We start from the raw sequence: 21,886 nt of genomic DNA, 5'->3' as shown, positions 1-21,886 counted from the left end.
GTTTTTTATCAACCCACGGAAATCGTAAATTTTTGAAAAAGCTAATATAAACAGTTAAGGCGATTGACATGAAAAGGAGATACAATGATAAGAAAAGTCGGTAAAATTAGGCCATCCTAACTTCGAAAAAGGAATTTTTTGAATCAATAAATACAAGTACCCAGATGGAGGAACACCTTACACGTTTTTTCAGAATCACAAGTTTTCTGTGTTAATACAATGATTCAGGTTTGTACATACTATTCCACACCTGCAGCTTTCCGTGCTCAGGCAGATCAATAATTTTTACATCGTTGCTAATATTAAGTACTAGTTCAGCTTGCTCCTTGGTTGAAGGTTTCCACTCAACATCGGCGATTTCTTCACAATTTGGATTGGATGTAGCCGCAAAGGAAGACCAGATACCGATCATGCGTTGAATAGTGCGATATTCTGGGGAGGATTTATCCAACTTCCAAGAGTTACTGTTTAGGAATAGATACGATAAGTCATCACCATGACAAACACCTTTGGTAACAACATTGCCACAAAACTTTTTACGATAGAAATTGAAATCGGGAGAATCGAAGTCAAAGCGATACAAGTAGGTGGCAGCTTTAGCATATGTCAAACGTGAGTGAAGTGCACGATCAATGCCATGCCAAAATGCCTTGTAGGATTGGTACTAAAATGAAATATAGAAAAATAAAGCGAATGACCCAACAGTATAGCAAATTTAGATTTTATCATATTCACTTACATCAAGAAAGTTGAACAAGAACTCCGAACTAGTCTTAATTTTACCAAAGTGCAATTCAGCTATCTTTTTGCTGTAATGCCAACTCTTTTCCTCTGTGTTGTTTACCCTGACATCGTAAGGTAAAACTCTCGGAGGATCCAGTACCTGGTTATTCAATGGCTTCGACTTTGCCGCAAATGTAGAATACATATTAAGACCTTCGAATGAGGTGCCACCAAGCATGGCAGGAATATCATTCGACCAGGCCTCACGTGCCATTTCCAGCTGCAGCTTCGGCACGACACAGTCCTCTGTCACATATGGCTCCACGGTGGGGCCAAAGGCGTAAACGAACCCATTTCGACGATCCTCCGACGTCACCAGATTATAATTAACCAATTGCAAAGCAGGAACTGCCTGCAAATACTTAAGTATTTTGGCATCATTATTATCGCCCTTGTAACCATGATGTTTAGCCAGACGATATGCAAAATCGGCGGGTGGGTTATTAGACCAGTAATTGTAAATGGTTCCTGACATAAGTATGGCCTTGTTGAATAGTCCCCGCGTTTTTTCCGTACACATCATATAGTGGGTGCAGCAACCACCTGCACTTTGGCCAAAGACTGTTATATTATTTTCATCGCCATTGAAGTGGGAAATGTACTGTTTTACCCATTTAAGGGCCAGCACTTGATCCTTGAGTCCTGCATTGCCCGGAACATTCAGGCTTGGATCTTTAAGCGAAAGAAAACCTGCAAAGAAAGTGAATAAAATAAATTAAGACGGTTTTAAACTGCTTTTTGTTGCCAAGAAGTTACCCAAACAATTGAGACGATAATTGAATGTCACTAAAACAACATCTTTAGCCATAAAGTAGTCCGGACCGCAGGTCTCTCGTGTGGCTCCACCAACGCTAAAGGCTCCACCAAAAATATGAACCATAACCGGTAAAGGTTTATCCGATATTAGCTTTATAGAGATATAAGCCAAAATAAATAATAACCAATGAAATTAATCTTTTTAAAGTACAATTTCTAACCTTTTTGCTATACACATTCAAATACAAACAGTCCTCGACGCCTTCAGCGAAATTAGTTTTTAAGACTCTTTGTACTGGTTTTCGGTCGAAATGGGTGCAGTCAAGCGTACCATTCCATGGTCGTGCCGGCTGAGGAGACTTGAAGCGGAGTTCACCGATCGGCGGTTTGGCAAAAGGCAGTTTCTCAAAACTATAGTAATCATCGTTGTAAATAGTCTTAAGTTTTATGCCCTTGATCTTGCCCAAAGGAAGAGTAATTTCACAAGTATTAAGCCTATTAAATATAGAGTTTCTGTTATATAGAAGGCTGGGAATTTGAATATGAAAACTGACTCTGTCACCATGATATGTCCTCGCTATGAATTTTTGGAAACTAAATCGTGCATTAGCAGAGAACACGAAAAAACCTCAAAGTTCGGTTTCAAGCTCTCACTAACTCGCAATATTTCAGCTGCGAGAGTATTGATAATTGTAGCAGAAGAAATTTGTTGACTATTCTGCTAGCTGACGTAAATAAGTAAAAGCTTTTTGTTGTCCAAAAGAGTGAAATTGGCCTTTGCTCTCGCTAAAGTGAAAAAGTTAATTTAGTAGTTTAAATTTAAGTCAAAAGTGTTATAAACCGTAAGCCCCACTCCATATCCACAAAAAGATATCAAGATAAACACAATGTTTATTCAAAGAACAACAACTTTTATTCAAGTGGATTTGACACGAATTGCATTTAAACTGAACTGAAAATAATAGAATGTTTGTTGATAAGCACCCGTGATAATTGCAAATTTTTGGGAATCTCAACCAACACACGAGCTGATAAGCTGTCGAGTATCAAAGCCGATTGCCAGGGCCCTGAACTTAAATTAGTTTTAACCTTTTTAGGAAAAACCTTTAAAATAATGGCACTGCGGCTTTCTCAAAGAGTTGATCGTAGAATTTTAGATTTTCGAACTCTGGCTGTTGTATGAACTTCAATTCTTCGGCAATGTTTAAAACCATGTATGGTCCAGATGCTGTAACAGGCTTCCAATCTACCAGGGGTTTGGTGAGATTCGAATTCGGATCAGATGTCTTGGCAAACTCGGTGAACATGGAAACCATCTCACAAATAATGCCAAATTCTCTTCGCGACTTCTCCAATTTAAAGGTGTAGATTGGCAAGACATAAATGTAGCCTAACTGATCGGCATGACTAGCTCCATGTGTGCCAAGGCCGAAACTACGTATGCGATAGAAATTAAAATCAGGTGAATCAAAATCAAACCGATAAACATAAGTTTTAGCTTTGGAGTAGGCCAAACGGGCTCTTATAACGCGCTGTTGAGCATGGGCCATGTTGTGGTTATAAATTTCTGCTAAATCGGGCTCATTATTCTTACTGAAGAACTGTAACAGGGACGTTCCCAACTCAATGCACTGACCAGGATCGCAACGAAGATTAAGAGTTTGTGGCAAATACATTTCTGGATTATTCTTTGCATATTCCGATGTATCCGAACGGGCAAAAGTTATGCCTTCACCACTGGTAATCCCAATAATAATTGGTATATGATTGCCCCAAGCATTTCGTTGTAGTTCAATGGGTTCGGAAAAAAGTATGCTTGTTGGGGTGGCATACGTTTCCACACTTGGGAGAAATGGCATAAACGCAAAATCAGATTTAATTTTCTCTTCCGGTGTAAAGAATTTGGCAGTTACCAATAGCTTGGGATCTGCTTTGCATATGAAATCAAACACATCGGCATCTGAATTCGCACCTTTATAGCCCAAGTGTTTGGCCATGCGGTATTCCATGTTCGGCAAACGATTTGTTTCCGTACCAAAACCACCCATGAGAATAGCTTTGTTAAAAAGTCCTTCAGCTTGTGGACTCGCTAGTAGCATTTGGACCAAACAACTGCCAGAACTATGACCAAAAAACGTTATTTGTTCGGGATTACCATTGAAATTGTGGGCATTGGCTTTGATCCATTTAAGAGCATGCACTATATCCTTGAGGCCAGCATTACCAGGCACTTCTACCGAAGGATCCTTAAAGCTGAGAAATCCTGGAAATTGAAAATGTTATGAACAGTGCTTCATTGATCGTCATCACTTTCATACCTATTACACCCAGACGATAACCTATGCTTATATGGACAACATCTTCACGCATAAAGTAGTCCGGGGCCCAGGCTCGCCGCGTGGGATCGCCAGTCTTAAACATTCCTCCATGCACATACACCATAACTGGCAAAGGTTTCTTACTAGTTAACTAATCACAAGACAAAATAAGAATCTGTTAAAACTTAAAGCCATTTTCGCACAGAAAAGACACCTACCGTCTTAACAGATATATATAAATATAAACAATCTTCGCTGCCTTCTATATTTTTTGTCTGGGTGTGAACCTGCAGACATTTGTCCAGTGGCTTAGTACAATCACGTACACCAAGCCAAGGTTTCAAGTCAAAAGGCTGCTTGAAACGTAATTTACCCAATGGAGGCTCAGCATAAGGTACTCCATCGAACGCATAGAAGGGTTCATCGTAGATGGTTTTAAGCAGAGTTCCTTGCACTTTTCCGTGCGTTGTCTCCACCACTGGAGACACTTCGCTGCTACAAATATAAATAAATTCCATTAACTCTTTGCTACTTGTCAATTTCTTATTCAGACTTACTAGTCCGACGCCATCGATGTCTTTTACTATACTGGTCAGAGTTATTCTTTAAAGGAGCCTCTACAGAACTTAATCTATTTATGCAGCTGATAAGAACCTTATATAATGTAGATAGAGAACAGAGTAAATCAATAAAATAAATATATTGGGTTTATCTTGAGCGTATTTCACAAGCATCTTGATAAAGGCAATTTAAAACGCACATATGCAAGTAAGTACACAATTATAAGGGAATGTTTAAGTTAAACATAAACATCATATTAAAATGGTTATGGTAATTTATTTTCGTACAGTAAGTTTGTTCACATTGATAACTTGATGACTTTGTGGGCAAATTGCAAACAGTTTCCCAGACTGCAAGCTTTTTTAGTTCCAGTAATTCCTTTAATTTAATATTATCCGATACATTTAAGCACATCAAACTAAGTTCATCCTCTAGGGGTGGCCATTTTTGATGTTTTAGCAATTCGTTTTGCACACTTGGACAATTCGCAGTCGTCTGACACCGGCGACACGGCTATGGGCAGTAAGTCCCACTTCATATCAACGTAAAGATATCAACATAAACACAATGTTTATTCAAAGAACAACAAATTTTATTTAAGTGGATTTGACACCAATTGCATTTAAACTGAACTGGATATAATAGAATGTTTGTTGATAAGCACCCGTGATAATTTGCAAGTTTTTGGGAACAATAATCTCAACCAACACACGAGCTGATAAGCTGTCGAGTATCAAAGCCGATTTCCAGGGCCCTGAACTTAAATTAGTTTTAAGCTTTTTAGGAAAGACCTTTAAAATAATGGCACTGCGGCTTTCTCAAAGAGTTGATCGTAGAATTTTAGATTTTCGAACTCTGGCTGTTGTATGAACTTCAATTCTTCGGCAATGTTTAAAACCATGTATGGTCCAGATGCTGTAACAGGCTTCCAATCTACCAGGGGTTTGGTGAGATTCGAATTCGGATCAGATGTCTTGGCAAACTCGGTGAACATGGAAACCATCTCACAAATAATGCCAAATTCTCTTCGCGACTTCTCCAATTTAAAGGTGTAGATTGGCAAGACATAAATGTAGCCTAACTGATCGGCATGACTAGCTCCATGTGTGCCAAGGCCAAAACTACGTATGCGATAGAAATTAAAATCAGGTGAATCAAAATCAAACCGATAAACATAAGTTGGAGCCTTGGAATAGGCCAAACGGGCCTTTATAGTGCGCTGCTGAGCATGGGCCGTGTTGTGGTTATAAATTTCTGCTAAATCGGGCTCATTATTCTTACTGAAAAACTGTAATAGGGAGTTTCCCAACTCAATGCACTGCCCAGGATCGCAACGAAGATTAAGAGTAGGTGGCAAATACATTTCTGGATTGTTCTTTGCATATTCCGACGTCTCCGAACCGACAGAAGTTATGCCTTCACCACTGGTAATGCCAATAATAATTGGTATACGATTGCTCCAAGCATTTCGTTGTAATTCAATGGGTTCGGCCAAAAGTATGCTTGTTGGAGTGGCATATGCTTCAACACTTGGGAGAAATGGCGAAAACATATAATCAGATCCAATTTTGTCCTCCTGTGTCCGGAATTTAGCAGTTACCAATAGCTTGGGATCTGCTTTGCATATGAAATCAAACACATCGGCATCTGAATTCGCACCTTCATAGCCCAAGTGTTTGGCCATGCGGTATTCCATGTTCGGCAAACGATTTGTTTCCGTACCAAAGCCACCCATGAGAATAGCTTTGTTAAAAAGTCCTTCAGCTTGTGGACTCGCTAGTAGCATTTGGACCAAACTACTGCCAGAACTATGACCAAATAAAGTTATTTGTTCGGGATTACCATTGAAATTGTGTGCATTGGCCTTGATCCATTTAAGAGCATGCACTATATCCTTGAGGCCAGCATTACCCGGCACTTCTAGCGAAGGATCCTTAAAGCTGAGAAATCCTGTAAATTGAGGAAAGTTATGAACAGAGCTTCATTGATCGTCATCACTTTCATACCTATTACACCCAGACGATAGCCTATGCTTATATGGACAACATCTTCACGCATAAAGTAGTCCGGGGACCATGATCGCCGCGTGGGATCGCCACTTTTAAAATTTCCTCCATGCACATAGACCATAACTGGCAAAGGTTTCTTACTAGTTAACTAATCACAAGACACAACAAGAATCTGTTAAAACCTTTATGCCATTTTCGTACAGAAAAGATACCTACCGTCTTAACAGATATATATAAATATAAACAATCTTCGCTGCCTTCTATATTTTTTGTCTGGGTGTGAACCTGCAGACATTTGTCCAGTGGCTTAGTACAATCACGTACACCAAGCCAAGGTTTCAAGTCAAAAGGCTGCTTGAAACGTAATTTACCCAATGGAGGCTCAGCATAAGGTACTCCATCGAACGCATAGAAGGGTTCATCGTAGATGGTTTTAAGCAGAGTTCCTTGCACTTTTCCGTGCGTTGTCTCCACCACTGGAGACACTTCGCTGCTACAAATATAAATAAATTCCACTAACTCTTTGCTACTTGTCAATTTCTTATTCAAACTTACTAGTCCGACGCCATCGATGTCTTTGAATATAATGTTCAGAGTAATTTTTTAGAGGAACCTCTACAGAACTTAATCTAGTCATGCAGCTGATAAGAATCTTATATAATGTAGATAGCTGTCAGAGTAAGACAATTAAATAAAAAAATTGTGTTGATCTTGAGCTTATTTCACAAGCATCTTGATAAAGGCAATTTAAAACACACATATGCAAGTAGATACACAATTATAAGGGATTGGTTAAGATAAACACAAACATCATCTTAAAATTCTTATACAAATTTATTTTCGTACAGTAAGTTTGATCACATTGATAACTTGATCACTTTGTGGTCAATTTGCAAACAGTTTCCCAGACTGCAAGCTTTTTTAGTTCCGGTAATTCCATTAATTTAATATTATCCGATATATTTAAGCACATTAAACTGGGTTTATCCTCTAGGGGTTGCCATTTTTGATGTTTTAGCAATTCATTTTGCACACTAGGACAATTTGGATTCGAAGTGGCAGCGAACGTGGTGATAATATCAATCATACGCTCTATGGTCATATATTCAGGTGTATTCCTATCAAGTTTCCAGGAAAAGCTACCATACCATAGATAAGAATGATCATCCACATGGGCGACCCCACGTAGTTTAGTGCCACAATACTTTAGACGCTGATGATTGAAGGTCGGTGAATCGAAATCGAAGCGATACAGATATGTAGGAGCTGTGGCAGAACGAAGGCGAGATCGTAGAGTCCTTAGAATGGGATGCCAGAAGACCTTGTAGCTGGCATACTACTGAAACAAAATCAACCTGTTAAGAGTTAGCTGTACACAGATTATACATGAACCACTCACCTCACAGTAGGCCTTCACTGACTCCGGCGACACAGCTATGGGCAGTTCACCAAAATGTGTCTCCTGCAAGCGTCTAGCCATATCACGTGCATATTTCAGAGGCAATGATTGCTTCACTTCCAAGGGCAACATATGCTCCGGTTGATCCTTCAAGCTTGTCAGCAGATAAGGAGCCATTTGGACACGAGCATACATTAGGAGGCCTTCATAGGATGTACCACTCATCATTACTGGAATCTTATTACCCCAGGCGTTGGCCAGCAATTCATAGGGTTGCTTGGGCAACACACAATGTTCACTCATGTAGGGCTCAACCATGGGACCAAATTGAAAGACACAATCATCCAAATGTTCCGACTGACTTAGCAAATACGGCTTGACCAGCTGATCCCCTGGAACACCTTGCAAATACTGAAGAACGGCAATATCACTGGCTTTATCCGGAGCCTCCATGCCCAGGACAGCGGCCAGGCGATGAGGTAAATCCGTTATGGGACACAACGCCCAGGAGCAGAGAACATTGCCCGATTGCAATATGGCCTTGTGAAACAGACCTTCTGCTTTGGGATTGAGCATCAAATAATGAGCTGAAGCCGCGCCAGCGCTCTCCCCAAAAGCAGTCACATTATTGGCATCGGCATTGAAGCTGGCGGCATTTGTGGTTATCCACTGCATGGCCAACAACTGATCCTTTAGTCCAGCATTGCCCGGAACTCCAGCCTTGGAATCCCTTAGGCTAAGGAAACCTAAAGGGCCAACGCGATAGGAAACTGTTGCTATGACCACATCGCGCTTCATAAAGTAATCTGGACTATGTAGATCTGTGGTGGGATCACCTTTCTCAAATCCACCTCCGAAAAAGAATACTATCAGTGGCAAAGGCTGCGGCGAATTGAGCTGCAAAAAAGAGGCAGAAATTTCTTTTAAACCATGACAACTCTATTTGTAACTGCCGCCAATTTGAATTGGGCATTGCAATAATAAAATGTTATTACCCCACGATAAGATTCGTGGAAATAATGCTTTGCTTTTAGCTCTTATTTATCGCACCTTTTTGGTGTAGACATTTAAATAGAGACAATCCTCTACACCTTCCAGCTGTTGGGCATATTGATTAAATTGCAACGGTTTCTCTCCCTTCTTACGGCAATCCAATGGCCCCGTCCCGGACCAACTCGGGAGCGGAACAGGTGCCTTAAATCGCAGTTCTCCCACTGGAGGCTTAGCATATGGTATACGCTCGAAACTTATGTAGTCATCTCCATATATTCCAGTGCATTGTTTTCCCAAAATCGATCCGCTTTTGGTCTTCACCTCAATTGCATCGGAACTGTAAAAAGTTTTGCAAATATTTCACAAATTTGAATTACTTTAAGCGCACTAACTAAAATCTCACACTTACTTCTCCATATTCGGCGTTGTAATGACAAAGAATTTAGATTTTTGAGCGTTTTATCTAACACAAAGCATTTATGTCACTAGTTTTTATCGCTTGACAGCGCCCTCAGCTGTTAAGAAACATAACAACAACTCACAACTAATGTATATATTTATTTCAGAGAGAATACTAGGGAGAGAGAGAGAACGATACAGTTTACTCTCTGTTGCTTTTTAGCACGTTTAATTCTCTGAATGTCACAAGCAGGTTACAAACACAACAGGTAAAGCAAAGAGAGCAATAAAAGAAAACGCTAACAACTCTAGCTACGACATAAATTGAAGTTTCTATGACGTAAATCATTTCAATAAAAATTCAGACTAATATTTAATTTTTAAAATTGTTTTATTTGCTACAATGCTAAAAGTACATTCGCAGTACATTCCTCAACAATAATAAATACTTGCATCTATGACGTCACAACCGAACACTCGCTATCTGATGCACTTGCCGCCATGAATGGGAAGTACTACAACGATCACGCAATTGCAATCAACATGTAGATGAGTCAATTTTGCCAGGGCCACAAAAGCACAACAAATTGATCATTAAAAAATTTTGTTAATTGCAGGAGAGGAAAACATATCCTTAAAAATTGTAAAGTAAAAATTGTAAAATAAAAAATATTGAAAATAAAGATTAATCAAATTGGCTCATACAAAAATTCTTCCGCTTGATAAAGAAACTAAAGTTTAGTAATGAGGTAACCCTGGTTGATTTTGGTTGCATTTAAATTGGTTTTCATTTATTGTTAATCTACACAGGGAGAAATTTTAGAAATAAAATACATTTAACTTGCCAAGCTATCTTTGTCAACTATTTGATAGTTCTTAAAAGTTTGCAAATCATATACATATATAGTATAATGCTTGAGGTTAACAATGTTATCATCCTAATCCCGATCTCTCAACGTGAGTGTGAAAGCATTAGAAAGCTTTTTCTAATACACAAGCTTTCTGGCTAATGCCAATGTTGGGGGCAAAAATATTTTTAAAATCTTAAAAATCGGTCAGGCTATGTTTAGAGTGACACAATTAAAGTTCATTCTGATGAAATGATGGGCTAAAAAATCGGTCCAAAGGTAAGGCCGAATCGCCTGTGAGCAAACCCAAAAAGAACCCTCACTATCTCTATGTACCTTTGTTTGCCGAGAGTCGGCAATTGTCGTCGTTTGCATCGCATCGCCTTCCCAACATAACCACCTGTTACACAGGGAGCAATAATTAGTCGAGCGGTGGCAGCCAACAAACTTGGATTCTAATTTCTGAAAATTGTTTTCAAAAACATAACAAAAAAAAAAAAATATTAAAAATGGAATTTAATGTGGGATGGCCAAAAATTATAAAACTATCAACTCAGTAAGTACAGGATCAAAAATTTTAAACGGATGTATCGTTCTAAAGGTCAGGACTTCGACTTTGAACACCTTGCCTGACCCATTCATATAGGGTTATCAGTTTCCTTATCTCCATGACTACAAGTTTTTTTTTGTGTTTTAGCTTTGTTTTGTTTTGCTTTAATACGTTTGTATATGCTATTATCTGTCTAGATTGGTTGGCCACAAATTGCAGCAATATCGTTTGGCTACTAACAAAACGGAGGTGGTCGATACAAAATATGGCCAGGTTAGAGGACTGCAGCGAAAGACCATTTACGACGGGGAATTGTACTATGCCTTTGAAGGAATACCCTTTGCGAAGCCCCCGGTGGGAGAATTACGTTTCCGAGCGCCACAACCGCCAGAGCCGTGGCAAGGTGTCCTCGATTGCACTTCATATAAATCGAAACCGCTGCAAACAAATATGATTTTGGGCATTGTTGAAGGATCCGAGGATTGTCTCTACTTGAATGTCTATGCCAAAACACTCAATTCGGAGAAGCCACTGCCCGTGATTGTGTGGATCTATGGAGGTGGTTTCCAGAAGGGTGAAGCCTCCAGAGATATTTATAGCCCGGACTATTTTATGAAGCAGCCGGTAATTTTGATTACCTTTAACTACAGGCTGGGAGCATTGGGTGAGTTTTATGCAAAAAATAAATTCATTAGGCATCTTTAATTGCAACTCTTATAGGTTTTCTTAGCTTAAAGGATCGCAAGTTAGATGTGCCAGGCAATGCTGGACTTAAGGATCAAGTGCAGGCTTTACGTTGGATTAGTCAAAATATAGCACATTTCAATGGCAATCCAAATAATATCACAGTATTTGGTGAAAGTGCTGGAGCAGCCTCAACGAATATTTTAATGTGCACCGAGCAGACACGTGGACTCTTTCATAAGGCGATTATACAATCGGGTTGTGCTCTAAATGAATGGGCGGAGGCTCCAGATCTAAATTTCCCCTATCGCCTGGCCAAGCAAATCGGCTATAAGGGAAGCCAAAAAGATTGTGATGTTCTGGAGTTTCTCAACAAGACATCGGCGCAACAAATTGCAAAGGTTGATCAAGATACGATTACAAAAGATGAAATGCGGAGTTTCCTTCTATTTGCCTTTGGTCCTGTCATCGAACCCTACGAGGCTGATCACTGTGTGGTGCCGAAACGACATAAGGATATGTTAATGAATGCCTGGGGCAATGAGATTCCCTTGATCCTTGGTGGAAATTCATTTGAGGGGCTCTTTTCATATCAACTTGTTAGGGATGATCCATGGACGTTGGAAAATTTTCATAATATTCCTCCACGTGAAGTGAAGGATGCGAGCACCCACGAGGAATTGGAACAATTAGTTCGAATTCTAAAGGTTGCTTACTTTGGCAATGCTGAGCAAAAGTCCATGGATATATTTGAAGCCCTTAACATATATTCCCATCGACAAATCTGGCACGATCTTCATAGGGTAGTCCTGAGTCGGCTGGCGTATGCCTCAAAAACGCCCACCTACCTCTATCGTTTTGATTTTGATTCACCGCATTTTAATCATTTCCGTCGTCTTGTCTGTGGCGATGAAATTCGAGGCGTTTGCCATGCCGACGAACTTTCCTATTTGTTCTACAATATAATGTCCGCAAAATTAGATAAATCTACTGCGGAATATCGTACGATAAAACGCATAGTTGGCATGTGGACAGCTTTTGCTGCTAGCGGTAGTCCCAATTGTAAGGAAATTGCACCGGCCGAATGGAAGCCAGTCAAGTTGGCCCAAAGCGGAGCTGAGATGTGTTTCAATATCAATCACGATTTAAAAATGATTGAACTGCCTGAGGCTGAAATATTGGCAACCTGGGATAGCTTTTATCCCAAAGGAGATCTCTATTAAAGATTAAAGACATTCTGTAGATATAGAAACCATATTTTCCAAGTGCTATATGTAAAAACTATTTTTTTTTTCATGTAAACAATATCAAAATTTATTGTATACGATTTTTATAAAACGATTTTTTTTTTTTAAATTACAATTTACACTTGAGTTTTATAGTTTTTGTTTTGATGTATTAGGACCAAATAATTATTATAATCGTGTTATATTTTACAAATCGCAGATATCTGCAAAATTTTATACATTTGATAATGAAACTTTTATATAACCAATTTTGTATTTAAGAATTTCACATTGTTTTCTTTGAAACAGAATCTTTTTAAGAAAATGAACCTCTTTCACTATATATATATATATATTCATCCAATATTGTATGGATATTTTTAATTTGCTCAATTTTTAAGCATTTTTAGCATATAACATGAAATAATCCTTAACCGAAATAAATATCAATATAAATATCAAAACCGCAACCGTATGAAAAACATACTAAGAGTGTTGTTTAAATTCCTGCTAGATTATTTTATAAAAAATATAAAATTTCTTTTGTGAATTATTTTGTCATTATTAAAGTTGAATTCATTTATCACAAATTTATATTGATTAACCTTTAACCCACTCATAAACTAAATACAAATATTAAATTACTATTTAGGGGGCTAAGATCAAGATCAAGTGGAATGGGTTTTGATAAACCAAAACTGAAATAAATAAATTAAAACAAAAAAGAAAATAGTTAAATAAACGAAACAATAAGATAAGAACGAAAATACAAATGAAAATATTTAACACATAAAAAAACTGAAATAAATAAAAACTAAGCAAGACAAAAACGTAACGAAAAAAATATTGTGTAAGGTCAATGTGATTGAAACGAAACCAGTTTTGACTGTTAGTGGGTTATGTTGTAATCAAAACATTGTAGATGCATGTCATTTTTTCATACACAAACTTAATATTAATATAGAAATTTATAATTATATATTAATAGATCGAAAACTTTTACCATTGTAAACAAGTTAACCAAAAAAGACTAGCAAGTTGCTGGCATTTATAAGTAACTAACAATGTAATGAATGTTCAATACTTTTGAAAAAGAAAAAGTCAAAAGAATGTTAACGGATTTCGGGAATCAAGTTAGACCTTAGTAAATGTTTTACTCTTTGTCAGATGCTTGTATTTTAAAAATGGTAAATTCTGTTAATAGAGAAGAGTCCAACCCTGACAACATTTCCCATTGCGTGAATGTTATGCCTAACTAAAATAATTTTTGCTCATCATACAAACTATCCCAAAATTTAAATTGTTTACTCTCGGGTAATTCGATAAACTCCAAACGATTGCCAATATTAAAACACATCTCCGGGCCGACTGTATCCAAAGCATCCCAGGTAGCTGAAGCAATCTGTGGACAATTGGGATTACCGTTGGCAGCAAAGGCTGTCCACATGCCCGTCAAACGTTCTATGGTAGCATATTCAGCTGAATCCTTTTGTAATTTGGTGGCGGATATGTTATAAAACAAATAAGAAAGATCATCGGCATGAGAGGCCCCACGAACATGACGGCCGCAGGTTAGCAGACGGAAATGATTAAAGCTAGGCGAATCAAAGTCAAAGCGATAGAGATAAGTGGGAGTGGTGGGGGCATAGGAGCGGCGAGCCGACACAGTGCGATGAACACCATGCCAGAAATGTGTCAAGGACAACAATTGTAGGCACTCGAATAGATCCATGCGTCCTCGTGTGGCATCGCCAAAATAGAAGATCTTTAAATTTCTTGCCATTTCTTTGATCTGTGCTGGATTCGCCTCTCGTTTCACATCCATGGGCAAGAGAGCTTCAAAGGCACTCAACATATAATCAGAGTCCGCCACTGTTGACTGATATGAAAAGAGTCCTTCAAAGGATGTGCCACCAATAATCAATGGAATATCATTGCCCCAAGCTTCGGCTAACATTTCCACCGGTGGTTTGGGTATAACGCAATCCTGTGTCACATACGGCTCCACCACTGGGGCAAAGGCAAATATGTTCAGATTTCTGCGATCCTCGAGCGTTAATATAGCATTACCATGCATAGCCAAATCACTGGCTGATGCACGTTGCAAAAACCGATAAACTTCCTTCTCATTGTCACTACCCTTATACCCTAAACGAGAGGCCAAACGATATGCCCAATTTTCATTGCGTTGATTGGCCCAGCCACAAAGCGAGGAACCCGACATTTGTATACCCTTGTGAAAGAGTCCTCGGGTTTTTTCGGTGCTCATCATAATCTGTATACTAGATGCTCCCGCACTTTCACCAAATACTGTAATATTATTTGGATCGCCATTAAATTGGGCAATATTATCTCGTATCCAACGCAAAGCCATCACTTGATCCTTTAAGCCTGCATTGCCGGGCACATCCAAATCACGATCGGCCAGGCTGAGAAATCCTATAATTAGAATTTATTGTGATTGAGTTACAATTGTGATTGAGTTACAATTATTAAATGTGTTTTCCATTCATTATAACATCATATCTATTTGACTCTAATTGAACGTTAGCTGTCTATATGCAGCGCGAAAAAAACACCAAATCGTGTGCTATTTCATTTCTAATGTTCTCTGTACTATATAATTTCAACATCAATTTGACTTAATTTCCCATTCTGAAAATGTTTGTGAAACGCACGCCAAGGGCAATAAAAGCACGAAAACGTTTCGGAAATACTTTTTTGCCACTCGTCTTTAACTTTTTAGCCTATAGAATATATATTATTTTGAGACAGACAAAACATCTATGGCTGTTTTGCATAATCATCATGAATGAAATCTAAATTTATTTATAATACTCACCCAATGCCCCCAATCTATAATTGAATGTGACAAGTATAACGTCATGTTTCATAAAATAATCGGGACTATAGAGATCTCTTGTGGCTTCACCACATTGAAAACCACCTCCATAGATCCAAACCATTACGGGCAATGGCTTTTCAGATTTCAGTGTCTTGGCATAAACATTCAAATAGAGACAATCCTCGGATCCTTCCACAATGCCCAATACCATATGTTTTTGGATGGGCTTGGCCCTCAAGTAGGTGCAATTTCTTATACCCTGCCAAGGTTTGGCCGGTTGAGGAGCTCGAAAACGTAAATCACCCACCGGGGGCTTGGCATAGGGAATTCCTTCAAAGGCATAGTACAATTCCTCATCGTAAATGGTCTTGCGACGCACACCCTTCATTTGACCATAGTTTGTGCAAATGACGCGAGTCTCTTTGGTCTCCAAGCGATATTGTATAATTTTATGCGTAATTAGCCTGCAATGGGTTAATGAAATGTTTTGGTGTAAAAACAAATAAAAAGCAATGGAATGCCAATTCGCAGGGGAGAATTCGGCCTATCTAATCAATTCAAATATTACGTTAGTTTATTATTAGATTAACGATGAGGCAATTCATTGATTCCATACAAAACGTACTTAATTCCCATTTTGACGAGATCAGGAACTGGCATACGGAAATCCATGGTTCTTATCAATTCTTAACCTATACACCAAGAAAATTATAAAGAACGACACACACTTCCGTCACCGACAATTGACGGGCAACAACTGACTATATGTAGAGTTCTATAGAAAGTGAATCGACTTAACTTAGTGCACCCTGGTTCAGCTTGGGTTCATTTTAGTTCTGTGGGTTTAATCACGCTCGACGAATGAACATACACACAGTGCTGCTTATCGTTCTGATTGCTGTTGTTGTTGTTATTGTTGTTTCATTTAAGCGAAAGTGAAAAACATGCCCGAATGAGAGCATGAAAATCAATGCTGATAAGAAGCAATACAACTCAAAATAAGAATAAAAATTATACTAGTACTAGTCGGTACTAAAAGAGAGACAGATCGTCTATGGGGAACACAGCGACAGCTGTGTTTTTGGTGTTTATTGTTCTTAATGAGTTGTAGTAATAATGTTGGAATTGTTCGAGTCATACTCATATGCCGGCCATATGTACATCTGTGCTTACTAATGAGGTGAGGCAAAGTGGAGACTCTGGGTTAAATGAGCCGCATTTATGACTAAAAGTTATTATGATTTAATTTTTATTTTGCCAAATGTTGGAAAACCTAAGTAACTTTTGTCGAATGTTGTTGTTGCCGTCACAAAATATTGACCCTTTGGAATCAAATGAGCACGTATTTTGAAGTTGCGCGCGCAGTTAGAAATGAACTGCTTAAGCGCACTGCTTATTTTATTAACTAGTGATGGGAGATGTGCAGAGGGTCACCCTCGTTACCTGTATTATTTCCAAATAAGAACTAATAATAAAAAATAATTATTATGTTGCTGTATTGATCTATTGATAGAATAAAATCCAGTTTATATTGAAAATTGAACCATTGATATAAATATCTATTTATCTATTCCAGGGCTACCATACTTATTCTCGTGCAAAGCCCTTGTCGTGGCCACTTTGTCTATAGCCAAATTGGTCACACTGATCACAAGGGCTGCCATTTTGTGCTTTCATTTCCGTTTTGCATCGCTTCCGTGGTGACGCATGTGGTTTTTTTTTCAATTTTTTTTCTGTGTTGTGTTAAGTAATTGTGCATTTAAAATAAGGTTTAAAATGTGTGTTAAGCTCCCAACAGTCCATGTGTAAGTCTTTATTTATAAAATTAATACATCAGTGCACATGTAATGGAAAATGATTCTAATATTACAAATGACAATTGTAAGTAAAGCTGCGGCTGCAAATTGTTCTTGGTTGCCAGCAATTTGCTGTAATTCTTGTTAGCCACGGAAACCACACGCATGCGCCGTTAGAGTCTCATCAATAACTCTCTGTGTGTGTCAGGGGCCTTTGGATTATTACAGCTTTTTGGATGTCACTTTAAATTGATTAATTTTACAAGTTTTTGCCTCTAATTTAAAAAACGAAAAATTCTATGTATATGTACAATGTATCTACACAGGTATCTATGTTTATGTGTATGTATGGTATAGTCACACATACATACATACCTGTGTATGTACAACGTATATACATACATCACGTAAATTTTCTGTCAAGTGTGCCAGCAGCATTGCCAACATAAAAAAAAATTGAATAAAAAGTGTCAAATGCTTCAAGTACAGTCCGATTCGTCAGTATTCGTCTGGAGGTATCCCATACATGTACGATTTTATTCATTAATAAGGGGACCTTCTGATCTACAGCTCGAACAAATTAAACTAAAGAAAATGGTTTACACATTGAGAAATTTTAACAAGACATTGTTCCACATAAAATAAAAAATTGTAGAATTATTTATCGATTAATGGTATATGTAGATTTCGTTTTCATTAAAGAAGTGATATCTAATGTTCATTGCTTGCAATCAAGTAAAATCATCAAAATAAAACATTTACGCCACAAATTAAAAACCACTTTAAACTTTATGTGAGTATTAAAGGGAAGCATATTTCAAAATATTCATATAATTAAGTGAAAATATATATTTACGCTTAAATTGCACTAATTAAAAATTGTCATAAATCCTCTGGAGAGAATGAGACAGAGGAGAGACTTTAAGCCATTTTCAGTTGACTTCCAGGGTGAGAAATGGCATGCCATCATTAAAAACCAAAAACACACTCACAAAAAAAAAGGATCAAGTCCCAAGGATTGTGTTTGATATAACTTGAGTACGTACTTAATTACACTTGCGCGCACTTTAATTTTTCAGTTAAGCAAGAGAGAAGAAAAAAAATTAAAAGAAACAACTGAAACGACAAAGAAATGTAAATGCTCCATCACTCCTTTTTTTTTCCTTAGTTTGGGGCCTGTTTTGGTGGGGTAGATGAGAAGTCAAGACATTGTAAATTATAGGCTTAAAATGTTATTGAGCAGGAGCCGTGAAAGAAGGAGGAAGGAGTCGTAAGTAGGCTTGGTTTGGATATAAAATGCTTGAGGAGCTTATGAAAATGAAGAAGTGGGCGGAAATTTCCCATTTTAAGCAGACTTAATCTCAAAGTGAATTTAAATTTCACATGGTGGCTAAAAATTTAAAAGAAGTTCAATGTCAAAGGGTTAATTGAAAATACCGCAAGGACACCACCTACAACCACACCCACATATGAAAAACTGGAAGGAATATAGAACTCTAAAAGGAAAGAGACAAAATATGCAAGTGGTAATAAAAATAAAAATCAAAGTCTATAAACCCCAAAAAAACGTAAGGGATTCCCCTGGAGTCTATAAAAATAATTTGGGTCTTGGCAGAAAAAGTTTCCGTTTGCTTTCCTTATTGCACCCGAAGGGATTTTCTTACGATAGATCTTTTTCTGTTGGTTTCATTTTTGCCCATTAGTAGTCAAATAAAAAAAAGGATATACAGAGGGCTCCTCCTGTTGGACTTCTTCAGGCTAAAGGGTATCTACAATTCGCCACCATTTACTAGTCTAAAACAATCTCTTTTATTGTTTGGTTTTCACTAAAAAAAAAACTATTTAGAATTTGAAATGCAGCCAAATTTTTCAATGCGTAAAAAATTATGCGGCTTTTGTGTGTAAGTAAAAAAAAAAAAATGAAATTTTGATACGCCATCCACAACAACAATGAGAGGGGAAAAATGTGGAAGCAAAAAGAAAAATATTCTGCAATGATTTTCCCTCATCTTTTGTACTATGGGAAATTCTTTGGGGAAGCAAAAGAAAAGCTTTTTTCCTTTTTTTTTCTCTCTCTTTTTGTCTTCAATTTGCCAAGCATTTACTTTTGATTTCTTTTGCGCTTTTCCTTCTTCCTTTGATAACTGTGAAACGGGAAAAGTTTAAGAAAATATGAGTCTTTTCTTTGTGCTTGAAAAAGCGTTTAAAATGTCAGTCAATTAATTAATTGAAGTTGTCAAATGGCAATGGTGGAGGGGTGGAGCGGGTAGCAGGGGAGAGATAAGCAAATACTATACGGAATGATATAAAAAAGGAATTTGTGGATTTTTAAAATTGTTCCTTATTTAATTTGTCGAATTTTAAAGCAAATATCAGAGAGTATTGAAATTCTTATGAAATTTTCATGTATTTTTATTGCTGTTCAATGACCAAGAAATTTACGAAACAAATCTCTCATTTCCTTTATGGATTCAGAGCTTTAGTAGTCAACAGTTGGGGAACTTCTATATTATTTGTGATTCCTATATACAGGAAAGAATGCTGTGACTCATGGACTTTAAAAAAAGCACAAACAGCCAACATTAGGATTAGTTTTAAAATAATCAAAATATTAATAGTAAATCTATCATGAGATTGGAAAAAGGGTAAGTAAGTACCTGAAAAACCAATCTTTGATGAAATTTGGTTAAAAATATTTACCACCAACAAATAGGATGGGTTTCTCTTTTTAAAAAAAGTATTTAAATACTTTCTTTGTGGCATCCATTTTTAATTAAACTTTTGCAGGATGCTTTATATATGCTTTCTCAGAAACCCCAAAACAATTGAATCTTATTAACCCAAAAGTCAAGTTTCATTTTAAAAAGGTTACATACCCCACATAAAGAGAAACCTACGTATTTTGTTTTTTATTGTTTCTTTTAAAATACCGAAAAGGGTTAGCAGCGCGTATTTTCTGCTGTTTTTAACTTATTCTTTTCCATTGCCTTCTTTTTAACTCATTATTATTTTGTTTCTTTTGCTTTTTTGTCATTTTTCACAAAGTAATTTGGTTAAAAAGCAAATGAGTAATTATTAAACAGTAGTCGCGACGGCAGGTAAGAGAGGAGGCAAACCATGGATCAAAAAAACAAAACGAAAAAGAAGGGTGGGAAGAAGGGGGTACCGGAAAACTTGTAACTTCTGTTGGCTGCTGCCTTTCCTTTGCATAAAGTTAACAATTTTTTAATAAATTTTTTTTTTGTTTTTAGGAAAAAGAAGGGAAAATGAAAAGAAAAATAAATGAACTCTTGTTTCAAGCAGATGACTAAGAACACCCCAACACGGACTCCTCGTAGCCGGACCCGGACTTGCCTCCTTCCCCACTCCACTCCATTCATCAATGACTAAATAATGGACTGGCTTCTACAGCTTCTCTTAATATTAACTGTGAATGCTTTTTGATCTCACTTTTTGAATTACATGCTACAACGCCCGCCCATTTGTGTAGTTAACTAACAATGGAACATTGTCTCATCTTGTCGCTGCTTTTGGTGTTTTGTATATCCAACACTTTTCTTCCAGCCGAGCGCGTGGGGACCTAAAAAGAGGCGTCGTCATCTTGGTTGCCAAAGTGTCCTCCTTGTCCACCGTGGCCAAGGCGTTGGCTTTGCCTTAGTTGTCGTCGTCGTTGTCTGGTTTGGCATATTTGTAAATCACTTTGATTAAATATGCAAGTATACTACTCTATTGCCCCAGACAGAACCAAGCTGTAGCAAGAACGAGAACCGCATTAAAATGCCGCAACAATGCAAGGGACTCTCTTTGGCAATGAACTGGGATTGGAATTGGTACTGGGGGACTAGATTGCTTCTGCTTTTGCTGTAGCAGCTCTTACTTACACCCTTATTCAAGTCAAATAGTCAAGAAAGCGCAAAACAAGTTTGTGAAATTTTCGGCAACTGCATTGCCGCCGTTGTGTCCTTTGACAGGATATAAAACAATCAGTGCAAGCTAGCGGAAACGGAAGTGTTGCCTTGCCCGCCCCCCCTTAGCAAGCCAGCTAGCCTGAGTCCTCCTGCCCATTGTTCATTCTTTCATTCATCTCCCCTTTCCTTTTCTGTTGTGTGAAATTGTCTAAATTGTGGGCGTGGCTCTCTCACTCTACTTGTCCTTCTATGCGTTGCGTTTCGTTTCTTGCGGCTTTTGTAAAATGTAGTCCAAAGTTGTTTTGTGGCCGCTTCAAGAGATGGCCATCCACCATCGCTAACTACTATGCACATAGTCAGACGGTTGTGTATATACATAAAATCCATATATATATATAGAATCCTGTTGTGTGTAGGAGTTATCTGTTTCTTCTCTTTGTCTCTGTGTGGGTGTGTGTTGTCTTGCATTCGCTGGATATGCTGCTGGCGGGTTTATTAATAGTAGAAAATTGAAATTTCACGCTTTGCTGAATGACAAGAAGGGGGAGAGAGATGGATGGTGGAGGGAGGTAGTATATTTATTTCAGTATCTTCCTTCGTTTCCTGCTTACGATTTGGTCTATATACGTCGACTTGGAATAGGTCAGGATTTGTGTGAGAATAAGCTTTATGTAGGTCAGAATTTTTAAACAGCCAAGGAGATTAATAACTTGTTAAATAGGTGAAAGAGATAGAGACAGAGAGAGATCTGTTCTTAGTATTTGACTAAAATTAACAAGAGCAATCTAATATGCTAAATTTTTTATTTATC

General features: G+C 37.8%; 5 protein-coding genes and 1 long non-coding RNA gene across 6 annotated transcripts; 2 read left to right on the top strand and 4 right to left on the bottom strand.

Annotated features, from left to right (window-relative positions):
• Positions 1-20: 20 nt before the first annotated feature.
• Positions 21-4,478, bottom strand: LOC111519193 (esterase B1-like). Its single transcript, XM_047010312.1, has 8 exons — positions 4,415-4,478; positions 4,070-4,352; positions 3,858-3,996; positions 2,707-3,802; positions 1,761-2,034; positions 1,540-1,690; positions 740-1,473; positions 21-664 (listed from the first exon to the last, which is right to left on the bottom strand). Exons 1-8 carry the CDS (start codon positions 4,426-4,428, stop codon positions 212-214), a joined length of 3,144 nt encoding a protein of 1,047 aa, XP_046866268.1. The 5' UTR covers positions 4,429-4,478; the 3' UTR covers positions 21-211.
• A 514-nt stretch (positions 4,479-4,992) lies between these two features.
• On the bottom strand, positions 4,993-6,996 carry LOC6647971 (esterase B1). Its single transcript, XM_002070330.2, has 4 exons — positions 6,983-6,996; positions 6,644-6,920; positions 6,425-6,575; positions 4,993-6,368 (listed from the first exon to the last, which is right to left on the bottom strand). Exons 1-4 carry the CDS (start codon positions 6,994-6,996, stop codon positions 5,212-5,214), a joined length of 1,599 nt encoding a protein of 532 aa, XP_002070366.1. The 3' UTR covers positions 4,993-5,211.
• A 246-nt stretch (positions 6,997-7,242) lies between these two features.
• On the bottom strand, positions 7,243-9,357 carry LOC6647506 (esterase B1). Its single transcript, XM_002070331.3, has 4 exons — positions 9,229-9,357; positions 8,877-9,156; positions 7,827-8,723; positions 7,243-7,763 (listed from the first exon to the last, which is right to left on the bottom strand). Exons 1-4 carry the CDS (start codon positions 9,234-9,236, stop codon positions 7,302-7,304), a joined length of 1,647 nt encoding a protein of 548 aa, XP_002070367.1. The 5' UTR covers positions 9,237-9,357; the 3' UTR covers positions 7,243-7,301.
• Positions 9,358-10,575: 1,218 nt separating this feature from the next.
• LOC6647507 (esterase B1) lies at positions 10,576-12,597 on the top strand. Its single transcript, XM_023178234.2, has 3 exons — positions 10,576-10,622; positions 10,814-11,280; positions 11,337-12,597. Exons 1-3 carry the CDS (start codon positions 10,576-10,578, stop codon positions 12,521-12,523), a joined length of 1,701 nt encoding a protein of 566 aa, XP_023034002.2. The 3' UTR covers positions 12,524-12,597.
• Positions 12,598-13,330: 733 nt separating this feature from the next.
• LOC6647508 (esterase B1) lies at positions 13,331-16,100 on the bottom strand. Its single transcript, XM_002070333.3, has 3 exons — positions 15,997-16,100; positions 15,369-15,835; positions 13,331-14,965 (listed from the first exon to the last, which is right to left on the bottom strand). The coding sequence occupies exons 1-3, from the start codon at positions 16,041-16,043 to the stop codon at positions 13,782-13,784; spliced, it is 1,698 nt and encodes a 565-aa protein (XP_002070369.1). The 5' UTR covers positions 16,044-16,100; the 3' UTR covers positions 13,331-13,781.
• A 4,095-nt stretch (positions 16,101-20,195) lies between these two features.
• On the top strand, positions 20,196-20,668 carry LOC124462116. Its single transcript, XR_006955389.1, has 2 exons — positions 20,196-20,265; positions 20,419-20,668. It is a non-coding gene; the product is annotated as an uncharacterized LOC124462116 (long non-coding RNA).
• The last annotated feature ends 1,218 nt before the right edge of the window (positions 20,669-21,886 follow it).

This window comes from Drosophila willistoni, chromosome 3R (genome assembly GCF_018902025.1).
Source record: "Drosophila willistoni isolate 14030-0811.24 chromosome 3R, UCI_dwil_1.1, whole genome shotgun sequence".
Lineage (NCBI taxonomy): Eukaryota > Metazoa > Arthropoda > Insecta > Diptera > Drosophilidae > Drosophila > Drosophila willistoni.
The sequence above is the reverse complement of the archived record's forward strand: the minus strand, read 5'-3'. Positions and strand labels throughout refer to the sequence as shown.